The sequence below is a fragment of the Trachemys scripta genome, chromosome 19, assembly GCF_013100865.1.
Source record: "Trachemys scripta elegans isolate TJP31775 chromosome 19, CAS_Tse_1.0, whole genome shotgun sequence".
NCBI lineage: Eukaryota > Metazoa > Chordata > Testudines > Emydidae > Trachemys > Trachemys scripta.
The window spans coordinates 3,560,603-3,585,778 of record NC_048316.1 but is presented as its reverse complement, the minus strand read 5'-3'; the positions used below and the strand labels follow the sequence as shown (position 1 = coordinate 3,585,778).

The 25,176-nt window shown below is 48.5% G+C and overlaps 1 protein-coding gene across 6 annotated transcripts in view; it reads left to right on the top strand.

The window, feature by feature from the left end:
• The window catches only part of TP73 (tumor protein p73), a 74,371-nt gene extending 49,449 nt beyond the window's left edge, over positions 1–24,922 (top strand). For 3 of the 6 annotated variants that reach the window (XM_034753382.1, XM_034753381.1, XM_034753383.1), the window contains exons 5-14: positions 11,331–11,517; positions 13,709–13,824; positions 14,703–14,812; positions 15,693–15,835; positions 16,897–16,985; positions 17,754–17,878; positions 18,360–18,514; positions 19,090–19,222; positions 20,251–20,344; positions 22,312–24,922. In XM_034753382.1, coding sequence (XP_034609273.1) covers positions 11,331–11,517; positions 13,709–13,824; positions 14,703–14,812; positions 15,693–15,835; positions 16,897–16,985; positions 17,754–17,878; positions 18,360–18,514; positions 19,090–19,222; positions 20,251–20,344; positions 22,312–22,632 — 1,473 coding nt within the window. In that variant the 3' untranslated portion in view covers positions 22,633–24,922. Of the gene's footprint in view, positions 1–11,330; positions 11,518–13,708; positions 13,825–14,702; positions 14,813–15,692; positions 15,836–16,896; positions 16,986–17,753; positions 17,879–18,359; positions 18,515–19,089; positions 19,223–20,250; positions 20,345–22,311 lie in introns of those variants that run through there. The other 3 variants (XM_034753384.1, XM_034753385.1, XM_034753386.1) reach the window with 3 other exon arrangements.
• Positions 24,923–25,176: the final 254 nt, after the last annotated feature.

Below are 25,176 nucleotides of genomic sequence, written 5' to 3'. Positions count from 1 at the left end.
TCACAATTTCTCCAAACTGAGAGAAGAACCTTGAAAATAGGAGGTCAGACTAGATGATCACAATGGTCCCTTCCGGCTTTGGACTCTGAAAACATAGCACAATCACTCGGACTGATGATGTATCTAAGGATTATTGATATATATGGAGTGCAAGCAATGCAGCCCGGAGCAAATGCCACATTGCACTATGGGACGTTAGGGATTATGTGAAGGTTTGGTTTTGTCCTCTTACCTGTGAGTGAGCTACACAATAATTCATATCACATAATACAATGCAAAAAAAAATCTATATTAAGAGGCCACGTATTTCAAAATACAAATGAATAGCCAGGGTCTTTAATGGCTGTTGTCAAAAGTGTGCTCTGGAAAAAGGCAAGGTGGTGGCTCTGGGCTAGTAACTAGTGTAAGACATTGGGACTTGGGAGTCCTGGGTTCGAACTCCAACTTTGCAACTGACTCGCTCTGAGCAAGAGCAAGTAACTTCACTAGTGTAAGTCTTTGTAAAATAGGGCACAGATATCTTACCGAATGCTTGTCAAGTGCTGGTGCTAATTACCATGGGGCCATTTTTTCAAAAGTCCAGAAGCCCAGGACTATGGACAGAAATGCAAGTGCAATAGATAATTAGCTCATGCAAATCGCCACTTAGATGTCTAACTTTGGCACCTGAACTAGATATGAAATTTCACATGCATTATGGTGAGTGCAAAATATTTTGGGCTTCTTCCTTTTGAAAATCAGGCAGTGTACGTGCAAAGTATAATTAGTTTTTTTAAAATAGAGGGTTCTGGTGCATAGCGGCCGTGAACAGGCTAATTCAGAAAGAAATATCTACTCTTGTCAAAGGAATAACTCTAAGAGGCAAGGAACCGGTCACTCCCACCAGAATCCTACTGAAGGCAAAGGGCATGCAAATGGGAGATGCATGAACTGAGTGGACATTGACTGGTAGGTGATAGGACATCTGTGCTAAAGAAAAGAGCCGTGTATTGTATGCAGTATTGAAATGGGATATAAAACAGGCTACTGCTCTCTCTGAGTTATCAGCACACAGTTCCTTAAAAGAATAGCTTGTTATTGTTGAAGGATCTTTGAAGACAATCCTGGAGCTGTTAAGACACGATAAGGTTATCAGTGGAGGCATGTCTGTGTTCGGCTGCAGCTCTTTTGCCTGCAGGGCAATCATTTTTGCTATTTAACAGAGATTTATCCATGTCATAACATGGTATAATGAGAGCATGTGTTACCGAAGAACTTACCATAATGCACCTCTACTCTTCCAGAAAAATGTTATTTCCCAGGCATGTTGGGGACTGCCCGGGAATGTCTACGTGAAAGGATCCTTTGACAGGAGTTGTCAGTATGTTAACACCTGGCCAGGAAGAACCCCCCAAATAACCCTGGTTTTGCCATGCTGCCTGCTGAAATTGAATGTATCAGATCACAACCACACAGAGTATGTAGGTTACATGGGGGAAAGCAAAGGGGTCAGGCTTCTCTGTTCCATGCTCACAAATTGCAGCTTTGTACGTGTTTCAGGAGAGACTATTTAAATCTAATCTAAAGTAAGTGCAAAGCCTGGTTTAGATGCTAAATGGTATCACATTTAAGAAACTGATTTCAGTATGTCATCAAAATGTAGTCAGATCCTGCACCCTTCATTAGCGTGAGATCTGGGTATGTCACAAAGAGGCATGTTCATAGTGTCACACAAAACTCTACTGCCTTTATAACAGGAAACTGACCTGTCCTAGGTGTGATCAGACAGTGGCACATCGGTGCGACTCAGACAGGCCAGGAGCATCCTTACTGTCAAATTCAGCCTCATGTCGTATATACAGATTGTTACCCCCCTCCGCCCCACCCCTTCTTCAAACACCTCTTCTATTTCCGGAGCCAGATCCAAACTGCCCCTCTTTGTGTTTAAAACCCTCCAACTCCCTGCCTCTGGCTCTCTTCCCTGATACCTTCACTTACTCCCTGGCCCTTTGCACAATCTCACCCCAGCTGGTCAGAGAACCATCTTCTCTGCAGCTCCTGCCATCTGGGACAGTGTTAAGCCCTCTCTGCGTCGCTTCATGGCTCTCAGCTGAAAAGGTCCCTTCCATGCCTCATTTCTCTCTCCTAACTTCTCTCCCCTTTGGTTAGTATTTCACTTGATAGCTGCTTTATTTTGAGATGCAGTTGACAGGAGAGAAACCAAAGTGAAGTTGCACTGGTCTGTCAGTGGGGAATAGACGTTCATGGAATTTCCTCAGGCCTGGGTTCCACAGCAGAATTTCCTAGAAGAATGTATCCACACACATGCCCCCCCAACACAAAGACCCACCTAAAAGGGAGCTTCTGCATGTAGCTGCTAATATTTACTGGAAGTCACATGTTATACAAATCCATCCGTCCACCCCTCATCTGGGTTGACCAACAATCTTGATAGGAACTGATAAGTGCAGAACAGTAGGACAGCAGAGACCTTGAGACAGCTGCATTCTGTGTGCAGGCACGATAAAGATAACATGCCTTGAGACAGGAACAAAAATCACATCCAATTCACGCTGCCTTTTTAGTGCACAAAACTCAAACCAAAGGGGGTGACTTCGAGCCAGGTGTGTTTGCCAGAAAGGTCAGCTGTCAGGCACTCCGCTTTAGATTCCAGGGGTTAGACCGGTTTTTGTTGGATGTGTCTGTGTGATGGTGGATCGTGTTCAATCACAACTTACACTAACACAGCATGAGAGAGCTCCAAAATACTTGAAAAACTGCCGTAGAGCGCTGCTACCCCAGTGACAGCCAGGCTGGTAGAGCAGCCCACTGCACATCACAGAACAATCAGAGAAAGGGCAATTTTCACTATAAACACTGAGCAAATCCTTACTCTGGGATCATAAACATCCATTCAGGGCAGCCAGGATCTCAAAGTGTCAGCTGTCCTCCAAAAGCCCCACCCCATACACAGTGAACGCATGGAACTCCGTTATCTGCACCGCAAGGATGAAGGGCTGAGTCAACCCTGCCACAATCCAAACCTATGGTTCCAGGGAGTCTAGCGATTGCAAACCTGATGCTCAGGCCAGTCAGCTATCCTCTGTCTCATACATATGGTGTCTCTAGACTTTATATTTTAATGTGTGTGACTGCAAATGCTTCACAGTACTTTGTATCACCACGAACATATCGACAGCCTCTGTCTCAGCTAAGCATGCACGTGCACATGATTCACTCAGATCACGGAATAAGGAAAGCCAGTGATCTCTGATCCACATTAATACAGATTGCTAAGTTAGCTACAATCGTAGCATTTCCTGGGTGGTTAGCACCGGTTGCCCTTTGGCCCTCTGCCTTGGAAAGACAGGCTATAATCACCTAGAAATGCACTGGCCACGGGGTCCTGTTGTTCAGCTGACCTGAACAAAAACAGCATCGCCATCTTAAAAACCCAAAGGTACTCACAGCAATCCTCGGTGGATGTAGAGGCACCTGCCCGTGCACCCTGCAGCCCCGTCTCTTATAAGCATGAAACTGGCCTGGGAGTAAACTCCTGGGTGCACCAAGTGACTAAGGACTCAGTATAAGGAAAAAGTAAAGGCTGGCTGGAGGCGTGCCAGAGTCACGTGGCCAGTGCAATGGAACAAGAGCACCAGTGCTGCTAAAGCATTTCATTGTAGCCAAGGCAGCTTGTCTCCAGTCAGAATCCTCTGCTCTCATGTACACGCATTGCCCAGGAAGCTGCAGGACTCCTGCTGTCTCACAATTTGGCTTTTGCTCTGTGTGTTTGATGGCTCAGGACAAGCTTTACCAACCCTGCAGGTGTCCTGTGCGGTGGTATCTTTTGGCACAATGTGCGTGTTGTCGGGGATAAGATACAGTGCTCTGAACAGGAGCATGCCCTGCTATGCAGGAACTAGCGATCGGCTTGCACAGTAGGTGAATGCAGGAGAGGAGAGGAGGTCTCAACAAACAAACTCTTTCTTAGCTGCAAAGCACCTTGGGGAGAGGTGGAATGGAAAAGGGACTCGTTGATTTCCTGACAGAGCGAGGGGAGCCACACGCTTAATTGAAATGGAAGTTGCAGCAGGGAAGCTCCCCCCTCCTCACTTCTCATAGATTCATAGATTCATAGATTATAGGACTGGAAGGGACCTCGAGAGGTCATCGAGTCCAGTCCCCTGCCCGCATGGCAGGACCAAATACTGTCTAGACCATCCCTGATAGACATTTATCTAACCTACTCTTAAATATCTCCAGAGATGGAGATTCCACAACCTCCCTAGGCAATTTATTCCAGTGTTTAACCACCCTGACAGTTAGGAACTTTTTCCTAATGTCCAACCTAGACCTCCCTTGCTGCAGTTTAAACCCATTGTTTCTGGTTCTATCCTTAGAGGCTAAGGTGAACAAGTTCTCTCCCTCCTCCTTATGACACCCTTTTAGATACCTGAAAACTGCTATCATGTCCCCTCTCAGTCTTCTCTTTTCCAAACTAAACAAACCCAGTTCTTTCAGCCTTCCTTCATAGGTCATGTTCTCAAGACCTTTAATCATTCTTGTTGCTCTTCTTTAGACCCTTTCCAATTTCTCGACATCTTTTTTAAAATGCGGCGCGCAGAACTGGACACAATACTCCAGCTGAGGCCTAACCAGAGCAGAGTAGAGCGGAAGAATGACTTCTCGTGTCTTGCTCACAACACACCTGTTAATGCATCCCAGAATCATGTTTGCTTTTTTTGCAACAGCATCACACTGTTGACTCATATTTAGCTTGTGGTCCACTATAACCCCTAGATCCCTTTCTGCCGTACTCCTTCCTAGACAGTCTTTTCCCATTCTGTATGTGTGAAATTGATTTTTCCTTCCTAAGTGGAGCACTTTGCATTTGTCTTTGTTAAACTTCATCCTGTTTACCTCAGCCCATTTCTCCAATTTGTCCAGATCATTTTGAATTATGACCCTGTCCTCCAAAGTAGTTGCAATCCCTCCCAGTTTGGTATCATCCGCAAACTTAATAAGCGTACTTTCTATGCCAATATCTAAGTCGTTGATGAAGATATTGAACAGAGCCGGTCCCAAAACAGACCCCTGCGGAACCCCACTCGTTACGCCTTTCCAGCAGGATTGGGAACCATTAATAACAACTCTCTGAGTACGGTTATCCAGCCAGTTATGCACCCACCTTATAGTAGCCCCATCTAATTTGTATTTGCCTAGTTTATCGATAAGAATATCATGCGAGACCGTATCAAATGCCTTACTAAAGTCTAGGTATACCACATCCACCGCTTCACCCTTATCCTTATCTCTCTCTTCCCTGGCTTTAAATGTTCCATAACATCCCATAGACTCACTCTTCTGTTGTGTATTTTGCTGTAGCTGTATGAACACTTGTGACACGTCACCAGCTCTGGGACCTCAATGTGGCTTTTTCCTACCAAGTGGCAAAGCAGTGGACTGTTTCACAAGCATGCTTCCATGCCCCACTGAGGCAGGACATGCGACACTGAGACCCTATGCTTTGTGCTCCACCCCGAGTGGGAAAATCCCCATATGCCGAGCCATGCAGGGGGCCCGCACACACTATCAGGCCCGGAGGTGACCTCAGAGGCATGTCACGCATTCGCACTGTTTAGCAGTCTACAGAAAGCTGGGACGTGACTGTGACAGTACGAGGAGCCCAAATCACTTGACAGATCTTAATGAACCAAGCCTTGTAACTATCATCCCTGCGAGTTGGGTAACAATACTATCCCCACTGCTAAGGTGTGGAAACTGAGTCACAGAGAGGGGAGGTGACTTGCCCAAGGTCATGTAGCAAGTCAGTGGCAGAGCTGCTAATGTTACCCACCTGTTCCAAACCCCAGCCTCATTCTGTAGAAACTAGGCCTCTCTGCAGCTTTCCTTAGTGCAGACCAGTCATTGGCACCCCCGAGTCACTGGAGCAACCCCTGGCAGCTCAGCGTCTGGGCGTTGCTTGGGGTGAGGAATACAGAACAGGCTTTGCTGACCACCCTGCCACGGTGCCTCTGGAAACCCTCCATCTAGATGCATTTCCAGTGCACCAGGCACCAGAGTAACAAGGCTCCTAGTTCTGGGCCGTGCCCGTGGAGCTCCCTGCCCTTGGAAAGATCCCTCCTGGCTTTGCAGAGTAGGCTGACGTCCTTTTCACCACTTCCTCCTGCTGCCTCATTTACAGCTCTTTGCACTGTGCCCTATGCTGTCCCTACCCATAGCTGGCTGCACCCCAGAACCAACACACATCCCCAGGAAAGAAAGCAGCCACCGCTGATCAGGGGTGCAGCTATGCAAAGAGCATCTCTCCTCACAGCAAGACATAATGACCGCACCAGCTCAGCCCCTAATCTCAGATCATGCCTCTTATAAGCTCGGCTCCTGGAGCAATTCAGCCCAGCTGAGCCCACCCTGCTCTGGGAATTGCTGCAATGAGAGCAAGCACCTGTGGATGGTGTTAACCCCATCCCTGCCAGATTCCATGCTCAGGTTTTTATCCATTGAGGGATGTGGTACTTTATTTGGCAGTGATTACCATGTAAGTGGTCTTGTACTTGCAGGGTAACTGCCCAGGTCTAACTTGGTGGTGTACATGCTGTGGTAATTACATGCAGGGCCGGCTCCAGGCACCAGCCCAGCAAGCAGGTGCTTGGGGTGGCCAACGGAGAGGGGCAGCATGTCCGGCTCTTCTGCGGCAATTTGGTGGCGGGTGGCCCACTCCCTCTGGGAGCGAAGGACCCGCCGCCCAATTGCCGCCGAAGACTGAAACGGCGGCGGTAGAGCAGATCGCGATCGTGGCTTTTTCCCCCCCCCTCCCCTTTTTTTCTTTTTGCTGCTTGGGGCGGCAAAAATCCTGGAGCCGGCCCTGATTACATGCTCAGGGAGATTAGCTGTGTAACCTGCACTCTGATTTAAGCCTGGTAGATACCTGACCATGAAACTGGATTTACAAGAGAAAGTGTGGTTAGTCCAAGGGAACTAGGTATAGTGTTGTGAGGTCTGGGGCAAGTCTCTGTGCCTCAGTTTCCCCTCTAGAAAACGTGGTTAATAATACTTGCTCATGCTGGTCAATGGCTTTGCAATCCTCCTATGAAAAGCACCATCTAAATGCAAAGTATCATTACAATACTAATTAGTGATTCTCCAGTGGAAGCAAATAGCACGCCCATGAAACCTGTGCACTGGAAACACCAGGGTTTGCCTTTCTTAATGGCAGCCCCTGGCTAGCAGGAATTTGCTTCTCTTTCACATGATCAAGCACATCCTGTAAGAGCCTTGTGGAGAATATTTCAATGGTAAAGATAAAATTGTTTTCTAGATACAACCAACCACTCCAGGCACGTCTCAGACTGCCTGCGGGGCTACATCACCACTCTTTGTCTGACTGTCTCTCTCTCTCTTACAGTATCTCTCTCTCGCCATTGACATTTTTTAGTACAGTGTCTTCAGTATCCGCTACAGTAATAGTGAGGTTAGACTGGCTGATCACACTGGACCCTTCTGGCTAGTCTCTGCTCTGGAGTCTGGTAGGAAGCCATATAAAACTGAACACTAGTGGCATAACAAGGCCCTACACGGTTCTGAGATGCTCTAGTTACATGAGACACTACAGGGGAACTGGGGCACTAAACTGTTTGGAAACTCACGCCCACAGTGCCTCAAGTGTTCAGGTGTGTGTGACTTACATGGGTCCTGGATACTCTGGTAGTGTTGTGTAATGCACATGTATTAGGTCCTAGACAGATACTTCCAACTCAGGCCAGAGATTGCGGCAGGACAATGCGGAATTACTTCAAAGAACAATTGGTGGAAATGCATTCACCACTGATGATGTACTACAGAAACCCCACGATGTGCACACAACAGCAGCTTGTCATATAGCCTGACGTGAGAAAGGCAATGGAAGGAAGACGTGATCTATTAAATAACTTCAAAGGAATACCTGTGTCTCTCAAGTGATGCCCTTTGCCAGCAGACAAAGAATCTTTACATTGGCACAATAACCTCAAAGTGGTTAGAACACAAAAGGCAATAATTGGCTCTTTAACAAGTAATTATTTCAATTTTCTGCTTCCCGGCCTGGTTGGCACTTGGGTTGAAATACACAGACAGCAGAGAGTGGGAGGATCAGAAAAGCCAGAGGAAAAGAAACGTCCATTTTCTTCACACGCTGTAGGGTGCAGGAGTGCTAAGCTTGAGCACTTCTAAACTTCTACTTGACAACAGCCTTGTGGGCTGGATTCAGTTCCTAGCTCGTGGTGCCTCTCCTCCTGTGTGCAAAAGAGAGGTGATCCTCCTTGTTTAGAGTGTAACCTCTTCCGGGCAGCGCCTGCCTCTCCTGCATCTGGGCAGCGCCCAGGACAATGGGGCCCCGATCTGGGGCCAAGCTTTGAGCTCTGCTGTAACGTAAGTGGAATCCCATGGCTGACATGTGTGTGTGTGTGTGTCCACCACAGTGTAATTCCATAGCCAAGATACAAATGTAGCTCTGTTAATCAGTCCCACACCTCAGTCCCTGATCATCTTTGTTGCTTTCCTTTGAACTCTCTCCAAAGGGCAATATCATTCTGGTACCGCGCTGCCTGGTGCTGAACGCTCTGTGTTAGGTGCAGGCACAATTGGGCTGTGTAAATCCCGCAGGGGTGCTTGCCACCCCGATCCATTCTGCCGCGAGTTGGGTCAGTTTAGTTCCAGCTCCCTTTTGTTACAGGGCGGTCGGCTGCTCCTTGATGCCATTTAAGCACTGAAGAGTAACCCTGGTTTTTCAGAACTGCTGCCAATAAGTCTCATATACTCCAGTCTTGGTCATTTTCACATTGGAATAGCAAAAGGACGTGGGTGCAGGTTTTTCCTGGGGAATGGATGCCCTGCTGGGGGTGGTCACTCAGCTTCCCTCACACCCTCCATCCAAAGGATGTTAACGTGCTCCCTAGACACTGCTAACCCCTGTGACTTGCCCAGGCTCATGCAGTGAGAATCCAAGAGACCCTGCTCCAAAGCCAACCCTAACCATGTCATGGGGTTGTGCCTGTGATCCCTGGACCTCTCCCTTCCCTGCTGGTACAGCTGCAGGCTACAGAAAAGCTACCAGAAATACACTGCAGAGTAAGCACTTGTGTGTGGAGGTGCCTCCCTCTCTGGAGCGGGATTCAGAGCGCACCCCCATACCTGTGCTAGTGAGGGCGGGCGAGGGAATGTGTGAAGTGCTCCGTGTGGCCTACACTAACAGCTCAACTCATCTGAGGCCATCAGGGGTTCAGAAGCTGATTTTTGGCTCCCGCCCTCCAGTAAGAACTCTTGGGCTCTGAGGCCAGGGCTAGATGCAGCATTAGCCCCGATTTCAGCCAGCCAGATGGCAGCGCCGACGTAGCAAAGGAAAGCTAGGATCTGCGCCAGTAATACTCAGCCTGGCTGCAGGAAGGGCAACCGCTGGCTTCACCAGCTAGACTAAGGGTCTGTACTGGGGCAGCTACAGCCAGGAGTGGAATCGGGCTCATTCCAAGCGTAGAGACGGTCCAAGTGAAGCACAGACGTCAGCTGCTGTAAAGTTAGCACCCCTACAGCAGCTCGGGCCAGAGGCTCTGGGAGTTCGTATCCTGAAAAGGGAGAGATTTAGTCTTCTGAAATCGAGAACAATAATAAGCTGATTTCCGCCGCCGCCAATGGTAGCAGAAGTGCAGCTTGTCTGCTGATTGGGGGCCTAAAACTCACTGAGCGCTGTAAGTCTCTTTGCCAGGTGACAGCTCTTCTCAGAGCTACCGGGAAGTGAAGAGGGAATTGTGTCTTGAAGCAAAAATCTCTTTATGGGTTTGCCTCTGTTTGTTTTATCTGGGTTTTTAAAAGTTTGGTGTGTGTGTGTGGGGGGGGGGGAGATTGGTCCCCCCCCCCCATTTGAAGGGGAGTTGATCAGACACTGTAAAGGGGGCTCTTCCCTCCATTCCTACCCTCTGCATCCAGTTCATCCCGACTTGTTGCAGCACGTCTGTGCAGGGAGCCAGCTGGTGCAGAACAGCTCCTCTAGCTCCTGGTGAATTTTTGGGATCCCTGAACAAACCTGCCTGTTCCAGCATGTTGGAATAAGCCTCCCTCCCCTCCCCCACCAAAAAATAAATCCCCAAATCTTCGCTGAGGAGCGTCTCAGCCCAGGCTGATGAGGGTACGGCGGCGGGAGCTGATCAGGTATCCCTGCTGAGCTGTGCGCGTAGGGGAGGGTCATACAGGCGTCTAGCAGATGCCAGGGATGGGAGGGGGATGAGTTTTTGTCTCCTAACTCCCGAACCCAATGTGAATGCAAGCCATGGGTTTAGCGTCTAGGAATGGCACATAAAGCACCTGTCCCACACGCCGGCACAGACCCCTGTGCAGCCAGGCTGCATTTAGTCAGGTTGGGGCGGGGAGGGGGGGAGCGGAGGATTATTGGAAAAGGAAATTTTGTTGCTTTTCCCTCCATGGAGGGGTCAGGGAGACATCAGCCAGCGGGCAGCTGTGTCTGCGGTCTCAGCTCCGCCTCATACCTGTGCAGCCCCAGTGACTTGCTGGACCCAGCCCTCAGGGCTATCCGGTTGCAGGCGTATAAGTTATAAAGGCAGAATGTGGCTTTTGGCCATTGCTCTCCCCAGGGTGTGTGTGTGTGGGGGGGGGGAGGCGTTACCCTTCCTCCTTTACATGCTTATCGTTTTCATTGAGTTGCCCCCAAACATTTTCCCCAGCAACCCGCCACGTGTTCTGCGTGAAAACCAGGCGTGCCGGCCAGAGGCACATGCGTGGCCTGGCTCTCTGGCGCAGCCAAGGTGCGGAAAGGCAGATGAAGATGGGGCAGTGGAGGAACAGGGCTGCAGACCAGGTGACCTCAGCCAAGAGACATTTCTAAGAAGTGGGACATGCAGGTTACAATCTGCCTTGGTGTGGGGCAGGGAGGCACTTAGCCTGAGGGCCCCAATGCACACCCACACCCCGGGCCTGGATAAATTGCATTGCTAGTGCTTTGGGGCAGGGAGCGTCTCACTCACCTCGCGCAAGGGGGGGGGGGGCGGCTCATTCTGATTGGGGCCGTTTGGTGCTGTACTATAAATAAATAAATAAAGGAGCCAGTCCTATGTGTGGGTTTTCTGGCGCTCTAAGAGCCATGCTGGTCTGAACAGCGGTGCCTGGCGCCCACAGTGTGGGGCACCCTGGAATGGAGACATGGTGCCTGCACCGCAAAGCTCCATGAACTCAGTGTCTCCAGCTGCTGTGACATGCCTGATGCCGCAATTCATTCCGTCCCCGACCGCCCTTTGCCCGCGCCAAGGGATGTGCCCTTAAGCCCAGCTCTCCCTGCTCTTTTCCAGTACTCACCGCTGCTGAAGAAGCTCTACTGTCAGATCGCCAAGACATGCCCCATCCAGATCAAACTGTCCACGCCGCCCCCGCCAGGCACCGTCATCCGGGCCATGCCCGTCTACAAGAAGGCAGAGCACGTGACCGAGGTGGTGAAGCGCTGCCCCAACCATGAGCTGGGACGCGACTTTAATGATGGTGAGAGCTGGTCTCCTCCCCTCAAATAGCGGGTCAGTGTCTCCGTCATCCGCCTCCCAGGTGGGGACAATGATTCTGTTTGAACCTGTCTCATGCTGATAACCTGTATCCCAGAGCTTCCCCATGACCAAGACTTGCACTAGACAATGAACAGGGCCACGCGACACCTGACAGGTGGGGTTCAAGGCCCTCCATTTTCACTCCTATATACAGGAGTCTTTCCCCCTCTCCCCTTTCACTCTGAGAACCAAAAAGCTGCCTGTGAAGCTCAGATGAAACCACCATGTTTTGCCTGATGTGTGCTGGGAACCATCGCTCCTGGCAGCCCCGGGACTGAACTGATGGCAGGTGAGACGGCTCAGGCAGTGCTTCCAGGGCTTGTTAACTCTGCCTCTGCTCAGACCTGATCTAAGTGCTCCATCCACTCTGTGCCAGGACAGCATCATCCTTTACCTTACCTCTCCCTGTGCTGCCTGTCCTCTTGGGCCCCTCTGCCGGTGGAGACAGGACACGTGCCCTAGGCAAATTATTTCGAGGTCTGATCTGCTTGCCTGTTAGATATTTTTCACCTACTAGCTAAGCTACAAGTTCCTCAAGTTGCTGCTTGTGACTCTCGGATAGAATTTTCAAAAGTGCCCAAGTTCCAAATCCCCAAAGGTATTTAGGCACCTAACATCCATTTATTTCACTGGAAGTAAGGAGCCTAAATGCCTTTGAGCATCTGGACCTAAGTGACTTGGGAGCCTAAGTCCCCTGTACATCGATGGAGCAGAGCTGCTTAAGTGCTTTTGAAAATGTTATCCACTGATCTCATCTCCCTTAAAGACGTTCAGAGGAAGAACGGCAGGGAGCCTGGACTCAGTTTGGCTCCAGCCGGCACCCTGAGCTCCTCACTAAACTCCATCTAGAGAAGACAAAAGGATCAGAGCCCAAAGTGTTGCTTGTGAGATTCCTGCTGTTACACATAATGTTCTGCTCCCAGCAGTACCCTTTGCCTGCTGAAAATGCAGCCCAGCCCAGTCCAATGCAGCAGGAAAGAATGGGGGTAGGGGTTTTGAAAGGGGTTAGGTAGATAGGGGGTCCCCGCCTCTCACTGCAGGACTGGCCTGACGTGCCTCTGTTTACGTGGGGCCCTGCTCGCCGGTCAGCAGGAATGAGCAGGTGTGAAGCAGAGCCAAAGGATTCTTCAGGCCAGGCAATTGTCCCCACGTTCACCGGCCCGGTCAGAACCAGACATTCAAGTCTCCCTGGCTGGGGCCTGCCTAGGGCCCCCTTTCCACCCTTTCCACAGAGCCACGTCCCGGCAGCCCAGCTCAGGGAAGGGAGTGATGCATGCGGCCACAAAATCAGCCTTGGAGATGCTTAGATGAAGAAAGCATCGAAACGCCCAAACAAACAGTGGCTGTGAATGCAAACCTTCCTGTGCCGCCTGAGGCGACCTTTTCACAGGTCATTGGAGGCACTGCCCCACCGACGCGAAGCCGCAGCAGGACCGCTGCAAATAAGCTGCGCAGAGGTTGCCATTGGGAAGGCTTGGAGCCCACGGGGCTGCTTCGGGATTCTCCTGTCTTGCAGCTGCCCGGGGTTTCTCAGTCTCAGAGGACGAGGGACAGCGGTCTGGCATGGGCGTCTTGCTAGGTGTTTGTACTTGCCTACTGTGAGGGGGACCAGTCCTGATTTGGTTCGGGCCCACCTGGAACACCCAGTAAACTCAGAGGCAGATGAAAGTAAAAGTCAGTTAAACAAATTCTTTGGCTCCTCAGGAGAGTGTCAGGTTTAGGTTGAATGCCACGTGGGGTGGAATTTTCAGGTCAGGTTTTATGTGACCATAACAGCCCCCTTTGGCCCCTCGAGAGCAGGTGGGGCTGAGGGGAAGCTGGAGGGAACAATGTCTACACATGGAAGTTGAACCAGTTTAACTTCCATAGTTTTTTTAAAACCATTGTACCAGAACCATCCCGTACAACACTCTTTCCAGTTTAACTCACTTATTTTGGTTGTGTTTAACCCAATTCCTAATCAGCTTAAGCTAAACTGAAATGCATGTGGTGTAAACCAAAATGTGAGCGTCCACACTGCCTTTTGCCCTGGTTTAACTAAACAGGTTTTATAATCACCCCGTGCAACGTTCTTGGGTCGGCAAGCCCACCGGGAAGGGTCTTATCTCTAACTCTCCCTTCTGCCTCTGCAGGCCAGTCCGCTCCAGCCAGCCACTTGATCCGGGTGGAAGGCAACAATCTCTCTCAGTACGTGGACGACCCTGTCACCGGAAGGCAGAGTGTAATGGTGCCATATGAGCCACCACAGGTATTCTCTTTGCTTGAAGAGGATTAGAGGTGCTGGGGGGTTGGGCCAGGAGGGAGGGTGAAAATAGGGATAGTAGTTTTCTTAAATAAAGTTATAGCTGCCCCACTAGCTCCGACCCTGCAGTGACTCCATTGGCACTGGGGGGCTGAAAGCAGCATCCATCCTGTGGAATTTAGGAGATGAATTGAGAGCCCTGCCAAGGCTCCTGATGGCACTGCAGTGTCTGGAGAGTAATATCCCTCTTGCTACCGCCCAGATAGCAGATACGTTGTGCCTGTTCTCCTTCCCTTTCCGGATTTGCCAAAGCATCTCACTGTAAAGGGGAATCTTGCTTCAAACCCACTGGGCTCGCAGAGCATTGTGCTGCTTAACAGAAACTTCGGGCCAGCTAGTAACTGCTCGGGGCACAAAAGGCCAATAATGAAATAAAATAAAAATTGTGAGTGGAAAGCTTAGCACGCCCCCTAGGGCACTGTTAAATTAGTGCATTTGTGATGTTGATTTCCAGCTGCAATGTCACACGCCCAGGTCAATGAATGAAATATCTAGCAATAAGGTCCCACAAAACCAGCATGGTGTGAAAGTAACACAGGCTCTCTGCAGTTACAGTGGCTACGTAATCCCCATTTGAGGGGATATTTCTTTAGAGCAAGGGGCAGAAATTCATCTTCCCTGCCTTCCTCCCTGAATATTCCCCCAACACACACAACCCCCCCCCCCCCGCACTGGTTTATGAGCTGAGACATGCTCTTTGCACCTGTCTGGCTGCAGCCCTTTGCTGCAGTGACTGAGGTCTGCCACCATCTCCCCTGGGCTTTTAACACCCCCCTCTACTAACCCCGCCCCCCACATGATGTCATTTCCTCTCTTTTGGGCAGGTTGGGACTGAGTTCACCACCATTCTGTACAATTTCATGTGCAACAGCAGCTGCGTGGGAGGGATGAACAGGCGACCCATCCTCATCATTATAACCCTGGAGACAAGAGAGTGAGTCATTCTTATGGTACCTGTGCTGCAAAGGACAGACATCTCCCCTCCCCTTCGCACTCCTGAGCCTGGCTCTCCTGGGGCCTCCTGGACAGGTTATGAGCTAAACTTTAGCTGGATAAATAGCTGAAGAGAGGCTCACCCAGTTCACATCTGGGGTTGGGGAGAGCCTCAGCAGAGAAACAGTGGAGTTAGCAAAACCCCCGATTGATTTGCAAGAGCCCTGGAGGAGAAGGCAGCCCATAAAGTTCTGGAACCTGCAGCCCAAGGCAAACTCCTGGCCAAGCATCTTTGGCATGGAGAGTCCAAAGCACAGCGAAGAGATAGGGAAGTGGCATTCCCTGACGGGGAAGTTAGTGACTACGAAGAGCCTTAGAGGGTGGGTGTGTGGGGAAGGTGGGTGTGCACAGGGGCCTAGGTTGCTCCCCCTGCACACCTTTCACAGCCTGAAAAAACTCTTGCTCCCTCCCGTCTCCCAGGGTGTAACTGTATTAGCCCTTTGCCAATCAGAGATGAAAGGCCACCGGGGGGAAATTCACCCCTAGCCAAAGGGACCTGCACAAGAGCCCGTGCATCACCGTGAGACCTTACGTGGAACACAGCACCTTGTGTGCTGCGTCAGGCCTGGTGTCTATGTACAACAGCCTTGGGCTTCTGAGCTCAGCAAATTCCTGCACAGAGCCCTTGTTAGGTGCTCACCGGAGGGGAATTCCTTATCCTGAACTTTGGGGGGGTCGTCTTTTTAGTATTTTCTGGAGTGTTTAAAAGCTTTTTGAATAATTGATCAAGGGACAGAAATCCAGCCCCATAGAGAATGAGGTTTAGTTTGATTAGTTCCCTAAAAAAATAAATACTTTGGGGTTTTTACTCTGCTTCCCAGTGGCCAAGTACTGGGGAGAAGATCGTTTGAAGGGCGGATCTGCGCCTGTCCCGGCCGAGATCGGAAAGCCGACGAAGATCATTACCGAGAGCAGCAAGCCCTGAACGAAAATGCAGCTAAAAATGGCAACATCAACAAGCGCAGTGAGTCCTCCTCTCGGGAAAGGGGGACCCTCGACTCCGAGTGAGACCCCCAGCTCTGCACTGCCTAGCACTGCTGAGCTGGTGCTGTCCAGGGCATGGCCCATGCTCCCGGGGGCAGCAGCAACGGACACTCTGAACTACGGAACTTGGGTGGTGAAGTTTAGATGAAGAGCAATACTCTGATCCAAACTTCGTTGCTCAAATCCAGCTGTCGTCAGATATAAGCCTTGCAGTCAGAAAAACAGAGTGGCATTATTGTGCAGGTGCTTCACTGGCCAGATCTATTTGTTCATCATCATCATCATCATCGTCATTAGGCAAGTGTTTGTTAGTACTAAGATAGTTAAAAAACTAACATGGCCCATAAGCTTATCTTCTGCAGGCATCAGAAAGGAATTCTCTGCCCCCTCTCTTCCCATCCAGCATTGGTCAGTGGAGAGTTTTTGCTGTACTTTGAAGCCTTGCTCCTCCCAGAGATAGGTTAGCAGCAGGCAAAACCTCTGTTGAGTGTAGGGCAGGGGGCTGAAGTGGGAGGCAGAGGAAAAGAATTTTCTGTGTAAGCATATTATATTTCATCACTAGCCCCCCCACTCCAATAATTGGGCACATGCTCAGCTAAGCCTTCTCAGGGAAGTTATTTAACTGTTTGCAGTAAAACCTTACAGAAGGATCCTGGTGATTTATCTGGTCATGCACAAGAGCTTCTCACTCGCCCTCTATCACAATGGTGATAACTCATCTTTTCGTCACCTGTCAAGTGGGTGAATTTAATGATCTATATTGATCCCCTTGGGAGCTGGAGTTATAGTTAGGTTTGTGCAGTAAGGTTTGCATTATCCAGGAATGGGCTTGGTAGTCAGGGAAGCCCTGTTTTTCCCTGCTCCTGGGTTCTGGCTTTCGTTCAGCAGGGCCCGTTAGCAGCTGCCTGCCCTGCTAGGAGCTATTGCATTTATCTAACATGGGTCCTGTTCTAATGTCATGGAAGTACTAGGGAGTGGCCACTTAGATGATCACATTTAACTTGATTTTCCCGTAATACTGTTTCCCATCTCCTTCCTCAGCTTTCAAACAGAGCCCCCCGGGGATTCCAGCACTAGGGGCTGGCGTTAAGAAAAGGCGGCACGGGGAAGAGGAAATGTATTATGTCCCAGTAAGTATCAAATCTTCTGCTGCACGTAGTGTCTGCGCCCTGCTCTGGGAATGCAGTGCCGCTGGCCCCTGGATAGGATATGGGGGAGCAGCTCCCAGAATTCAAAGGGCAATGAAGTGATATGTTACCTAGCTGAAAGGATGAGCTCTCCCCAGACTGGAATTCCCAGCAGTACACAGCACTGAAGTGCTTTGCGTGGCTGGCGCTTACAGGCCTGATGAGTCCTTACAGAGGGCAGGCAGGGTGCAAGGAGCAAGACCGATGGGGCTAAGACTGGGCACAGTGAAGAACAGGGTGGGAGCAAGTCTGCAATGAACGCTGAGCACCAAGCAGCAGGAGCGGAGATCCAGAATCATGCACTGGAATTGCCTGCTCCAAAACAAGGCTGCAAGTCCCTGATCCCACTGTGGCAAGAGGGAATTTGGCCTGGTGTGCCTTCAGCACCGCTCCCACGGCCAGGGACTTGGCTACACCATCTTCCTGCTGCTAGGGGAGGGGACATGTTATCAGACCCCATGCTGCTCCTGCAGGAAGGGGACTAGAGGAGACCATGAGTTGCAACTGAATTTCTTGAGGATGGCTCACCTAGAAGCATGGAACCCCAGGCAGCTGCTTGCCTTGCTTGTGCTTAAGGCTATCCTCACATTGTCCCTTGAGTGGGCTGGGTAAAGGAGTGGGAAGGTGGGACTGGCTGTGTGAGAGGGTCCTCAGCAAACCTGACAAGGCAAGTCAGACCGAAGTACAGGCTTGCCTTGGTCCCTGATTCAGGTTCGTGGCCGGGAGAATTTTGAGATCCTCATGAAGATAAAGGAAAGTCTGGAGCTGGTGGAGTTAGTCCCGCAGCAGCTAGTCGACTCCTATCGGCAACAGCAGCAGCAACTCCTGCAGAGGCAGTAAGTACCATGACCGTATTGTCCACTGTCGCCACAAGGGGTCTCCAGAGATACGTCAAATTAACCGTAAGACATAACAGGGATCCAGGAAGCTGGCCTGACCACCCTTAGGGTTCGCACAGGGCGGTGGAGATGGAAGCTGTGTAAATGCTATGTATTAGGATGCCCTTAAGGGCCCTGCTACTAAGGTGAAGCCAACTGTTCTGCATCCCGTGCACATTTCAGACAGACAGGTACAGAGTCGGTTTCCCCAATAGGGGTGTGGCATGATCTGCACCAGTGCAATGTGCCCAACCTTAAACCAGCGTCAGTCGCATCTGGAGCAGGGTTTTGCACTGGTGCAGCTATGTGCTGGCTAAAACCTCAGTACGGACACGGCCGAGGTGGGAGTCTGGCGACACCCAGGAGGGAGTCCTTAGAGAGGTTTGATTTGCTCAGTCTCCACTAGGGTCTAACTGACTGTGCCACTCTTCCCGAGCAGGAGTCACCTGCAGTCCCCTTCCTCCTACGGGCCCGTCCTTTCGCCAATGAACAAAGTACACGGAGGAGGGATCAACAAACTGCCATCTGTCAACCAGCTGGTGGGGCAGCCACCGCAGCACAACTCCAGCTCCGGGCCCAACCTGGGCCCAATGGGTAAGGCACCCGCACTGCCACGGGCTCTGCAATCACCAAGGGCCAAGAAGCCAGACAGACAGCAGCCTCGCTCGGCTAAACAATACATAAAGCAGTGCAAAGCTCCCTACGCCGAGCTCCAAATTCCTCCTCCTCCCCCTCTCCCATGCCAAGCAGAGTAGGTTACCATGGGCTTGGTCATTAGTCACTTATGCAGCTACATGACTTGGAACAACTCACCATGCCAGTAGCTGGGAGAGCCCTGCCCAAGCCAGGCTGCCCGGATCCACGTTGTAGCCGCTGTCTGCAAAGGTTGCCCCTGAATCTGTGGATTGTGGGGGTGGAACCTCCAGCTTCTTCACCCCTCCTCCACCCGACGGGTGAATTCACAGGGAATCCTGCCAGTTAACACTCAGGGGCTCTGGTCCCTGAGGTGGGTTATTCCTGCAGAGTGGAGAATGGGGCTCTGTGCTTGGGAAAGGACAGTTGTAGCTTCTTTGAGTTAAGTTAAATCAAAAACTTTTCAATGGTTCTCCCCTGGATGCTCTGGGCACAGCCCATGAGATGGAAACTCTTTTGCTTTTTCTTGTGCTCAGGACCTGGAATGTTGAACAGCCACCCCATGCAATCCAACGGAGACATGAACGGAGGCCACTCCTCCCAGGCCATGGTCTCAGGTTCACACTGCACTCCTCCTCCACCCTACAACCCTGACCCCAGCCTCGTCAGGTAGGGACGGCACCGGACCTGTGGTGTGTTGTAGTTGTTGTTTCATGCTCTTTTCCTTTACTCTAACCTTCAAAAATATGTTTAGCAACTGGTCAACTGGTCACTAGTTCCAACTGAGAAATCACTGCTCATGAAACCAGAGTGTGTTCTCACCACTCTTCACTTCAGAAATTGTCCTCGCCAGCCAATTGCTGGTTAGAAACACAAATCACCTGCAAAGATTTTTGGCTTATTCACTTTCACTAAGTTCATTCAAAACTTGATCCCTTTAGCAGACTGATACGAAAAGGCACCTTGCCCTGCATGTCAAACACTGGCATATAACTTTGCAGTTCTTCCTTCTTCCCCCTTTTGGACCAATGGTGACTGGAAATTGCAGTAGAGGATTTATATCCATACGTTATCAGGTCTGTAGTCCGTGATTTGATGTCCTTCTCAAAGAATTGATACATCAGATGTTTTCCCAGATGGTCTACCAGAATCACGGAGTAGCACAATCAGTGCTAGCATTTTGTAACTGCAGCCAAGCACTCTACATAAAATATTCCAGCACCAAATGTTATATTGCAAAGATTAATTGTTGCTGACCAAATCACTTAGGGCCAAATTCCACAACCCTTCCTCAGTCAAATTGCTCAAAGGGAAAAATTAATCCCTGGAGTAATTCCATATAAGTCATTTAACTGAGACCATTGAAGACTGCTGAAGCCAGTGGAATTGTTAGGATGAATTTGATTCCATGAGCTTTACCTCTCCAACATTAATGCCAAATTAGTTCACGCTTTTCAGCCCCAAGAAAACTCTGACCAGGAGTTTTGAGGATCCCTGAAATGGGTTGTTGCTAGGCTTCCAATTTCTTTCATCCCATAATACCATAGTAGCATGAGAAGAGTTGCCAAGCCTTCAGACGAAATGTCCCCGTACCCTCACATGAATTCAAAAGTGCTTTGCCACAGTGGTGACACTTGAGAACACAGCATATATACCTGACAAGTTAATGTCACTTTATTTTCAAATTCTTTCTGCAGTTTTTTAACAGGCTTGGGGTGTCCAAACTGCATCGACTATTTCACCTCACAAGGGTTACAGAATATTTACCACCTGCAGAATCTAACCATAGAGGTAAATGCTTTGGGAAGATCTCTTCTTATCACTTGTTTCTACCCGCTGTTGCTCTTAAAACAAGGACAACCAAATAAAAGAAATAAATGTGCACCTACCTATCATACATATAGTCCCCATGTTTTATGTTTCCCAATTATGCATTCTTTCTAGTCCTATAGGTTTAGAACAATAGTGCAATCCTTAAAAGAAACTAATATTCTCTACTGTTGATTTTTCCAGGCTGTAGAATGCAAGGCCTAGCAGAGATCTGAATTAAGAAAGAAATGCAGACAAAACCAAAAATGAAAAAGAATTCAGGTTCAATCATTCTCCTCATGTGCACATCTAAAATAAAGCCAAAGATACAGAAATCAGATTTGGAATTGATTTTCACTAAATATGTCTCATCCCTCAGCAACTGACCCTAAGCCCATTGAGTGATTCCCATATCACTTCGATGAGCTTTAGCTCAGATCCGCAGGCCCCAACTTCTTCCCTTGCAAATCAGGAGTAACTGCACTGGCCAAATAGAGTCACATTAGCAAAAAAACAGAACAAACAAGGTCAGAATCAGGCTTTTTGTATTTAGTGATTTTTTGTTTCAACCCCAGAACCTGATATTGTGGGCTGGCTAGTCAAGAGCTGTAATTTTTTTTTTAATTGATATATTACATGGGAAATGCTCTAATTTGTGTCTAAACCCCTTGCCTCTGGGTGTGGGGAGTTTTATTGTAGCTATTTCTTGGTTGAAGGACAATCTCTTGGGAGAGGAGGAGCCAACTTTGCATGAAATTCACCTGCCTTTGGTGCTGATGAAAATTGTAAGGTCATCCAGCAGTCTCGACATCAATGAGGCAAGGGGCTCCCTGAGCCCAGTAATGTAACCAGCATACACATAATTAACACTTCATCTATGACAGACCCAAATAAATCCCAGACCTAGTATTTTGACCAGGACAAAGCTCTTATCCTGATCCCATCTCATTCTTAAGATATTTGCTGTATGCCCTCCTAGTCTGGCAGCTAGGAACCAATCAAGAACACAGATGGTATAATTATTGAAGACACAATGATTTTTCATTGGTAGCTGGGGCCAGTTGCATAGTCTTAGATTAGTTTTGAAACATTTTAATAACTAACCCTGTAAGTGATTTTTTTTTTAATCTGCCAAAAAGCACATGTATGGCATGGTCAAAACCGATTGCTGGGTTGTGTGTCTGAGTTGACATTTTTAACCCCTAATTACATACTTACTTCCTATGGAATTAATGCTCACGAGTGAGTCTGTGTGTTTGGAGTTAATGTGGACCTCTAGCAGCAATTCAATACGTCTGAAATACAAACCACTTGTATTTTTTCTGATGCAGCCTCTGGCACGTATGATACAATCCTGAAGTTTTTATGCTTCTGGTTAACATTAGGACCATAGCACTTAATGTCTGTGATGAATAACTTCAGTTAGTGCACATGATGCCATAGGTTAATGCACAAGAATCCTGTGACACTTCATATCGGTAGAGCAGAGAAACAGCAGCCATCCAGAGCCGATCATGCTCCCCAAGGCAACCTTTGCCCATCCCGTCAGCATTTGTGACCTGGCGTTTTAGTTCAAGGCTTAATCCGGGTTATCAGGGGAGAGAGAAATGATTGCAGGCAAACTGGGATGATGGTTTCCTCTTTATTTCAGTAAATCAAATGACCCGACACCTCACATGGTGCTCTGCAACCTGCACAATGAAGGGGGTCAACCTCACACTGTCCGTTTTGTTAATTAGATTAATTTAAAGCAAAGGAATTCTCTTTTCCTTACAAAATGATATGGTGTACGACCCAAAGCCGGGATCGTCTCATGGTTTGACTATGTGGCTATACCCACACACTGATCGACACATTTAATGGTCCGTGGGTTTGCCCCTATCTTGACTGTGCTATTTAGCAAATGGCTATTATTGAAGAGACCAACCTTAGTGATGTTGTTGTTCTAGGATCTCGGAGCACTGAAGATCCCAGAGCAGTATAGGATGATTATCTGGAGAGGCCTTCAGGAACTCAAACAGAGCCATGACTATGGAGCCCAGCAGCTTATCCGCTCCAGCAGTAATGCCTCCACCATTTCCATTGGCAGTTCTGGGGAGCTGCAACGGCAGCGCGTCATGGAGGCGGTGCATTTCCGTGTGCGTCACACCATCACTATCCCTAACCGCAGCGGGGCTGATGAGTGGGCGGACTTTGGCTTTGACCTCCCGGACTGCAAATCCCGCAAACAGTCCATAAAAGAAGAGTTCACAGAGGGAGAGATCAACTGAAGGTCTCCAGCAGTGTGGCAGCAAGAGACCAGACACAGAGATTTAAAGGAATAGGGAAAAATCTAGAATCCCAGCATGAAAAATGGCAAAACATTTCCAGCTTTGAGTGTCTGGAGAAATATTTTTTAACATGGCTTTACTCAAGAGATGGGAACTCAGAGCTGTGTGAGGACATGGGTCTGGGACATTCCCCAGGAGGAAAATTCCAATGGTTTTATGAGAGTGGTCAAGGGGAGGAAAAAGGGCAGCTGACACAAATCTCTCAATGGGATATAGCGTTTTTTAGCCTGGTGTGGCAGGGGAATATTCACTTGCCAATGTACAGTGCAACTTTACAATTTGCTGGACCATTTTTGCATCAAACTCTATTGCAATGTAAAAGCAAAACACACACATTTGTCTTTGATTAACTCTAGCCTGCCCCACGTTCCACCCTATCCTTGCTCTGTCTGCTAAGGGATGGCTGAATAATAAAGACCTGTGTCTTGTGAAAAAGTGGTTTAACCCTCAACTGTTCCACTTTCTTTAGGGATATCTGCCATTGACTGATACCCAAGAACAAAAGGACTTGCTTTTCTGATGGACTGCCAAAAAGTATTTGTTTCTTTTGTTTTTTTGTAGAGCATTTGCTGATTCCAGACTGTGTGCATGTATCTAAATGATATTTGTGTATATAAACACATGCTGTATGTACAATATATTCACCGTGCTGTAAGGATAGAGAGATTTATTTTCATGTACCTGTATGCTATAAAAATATTGATAATGTCCCCTAAGACACTACTGTGTCATAATTAAATTAACTTCATGCTCTAGCATGTAAACATACAAAAACCTGATACGTTTCAAGCCTTACTTGTAAAAAATCCATTTTTTCCCATGTGGATTTTTAATACAATTCTGGAGAGACAAATCCATGGCCCCCACTCTTAGGAATTAGAGGATTCTGTATAATTAATTACAATTATTCACCCAAATCTTGCTCAAAGTTCCTGATATTGCTAGAAATCAGTTTTTGTAGCACACCATTAATTTTGCCTTAACCATTAACCTGTATGTGTAAAAAAAAAAAAAAAAAAAAAAATTGGATTTCCCAGACTGTTGATAATCATCCCCATCTGGTAAAATAGTGATATTTTCCACATCAGTGAGTGGAAATGGTTTCTTCCTTCCCTACAGTTCCTGTGGATAGGTGTTTTGTTAATTTTCCTCAAGCCTTTTGTTTGTCTGCTGGTTGAACTTAAAAACTCAGCTGGAAACAGTCAAGCATGCAGATGTATTCATCTCCTTGTCTTGTGCAAGTCAGCTGGAAACTCTCTGGGTGAGATTCTGTGAGACCTCTCTAAGAGGCACAGCACAGAATTCACAGCTCAGGCAGAGGAGGGGCTATGGTGGCTTTAAGCCAACTTTGTCCCCTCCCAGTCCTGGGCTACTATACTCCCCATAGTTTAGACAGCCCTGGAGACCTAAATTATGGCAGCTTGGGGCTTTCACACTGTCTGGAATCTCCACAACACTGCAGTCCTGCCTTTGGCATACTCCCTACACTGGGGCTTGCAAGGAGTTCCTTGAAAGAGAGCCTTATGGTTACATTCCACTGTGCTTGCACTGGGGGATTCCTCCCCTGGCCTGAGGTTTTTAGAGTTCCTTTATGCTGCTCAGGGCCTTTTACCGGGCATACAGGGGCCAGAGGTAGGATTGCACCTATGAGCAAGTACAGTGTTCACCTCATCAGATCTACCTTCTCCTCTCAAGCAGGATGGTCACCGTCCTCAGTCTTAGCAGAGGGAGCGCCACAGAGAAACTGAGCTGTACCTCTGCAAGTGCCAGCACAGTAGCACAAGTGTACTTGTCCCTTCCCCATTTCTACGCCGATTCGCCCTTCTCCACTGGCAGCTCAGGAGCTTGGGAAGGCAGGAAACCACTGCTCTGCTCCTTGTGATTACCAGCTCAGTTTCCACTGGCTTTTACCCCAGTCCACCAACCTAAGCGGGCGGAAGCAGCCAGCCCACCATATCTGAAATCTGTACACTTGTGCACACTGTACTCTTTAGGGATTAGCACTTCAGGGTGGTGCTGAGCTGCGAACATGCGCTTTCTAAGTAGTAGTGAATTAAAGCACTTTAATGCTTTAAGATTTTTTAAATAATCATTCATGTTTTCAATGTTAACTAATGCTTTTTCCAGCAGTATTACTGGATATATTCCAACTCTATTAATTGTATTTTTTGTAATGTTATCTTTTGGAAAATGTGTTATTTTTATAGCTGTGGTTTGTTTTGTTTTGTTTTGTTTTGTAACACAATAAAACAGATATCTGAAAGACAGTGGCTCTGATAGAAAAGCAACTCCTGACTAGATGGCCCTGGAGGTGATCTGATAGTACTAATGTCCTGATCTACAACTTGGAGAATTACCTTCTGCCTTTCAGAATTGGCCTTAAGTTTGAGCAGGAAATGTGAAGCTCAGTGAGTAGTATGAAGATAAAAACGAGCAAAGGACAAAAGTACTTCCCCAAGCCGAAGTAAAATTAAGATAGGCTTT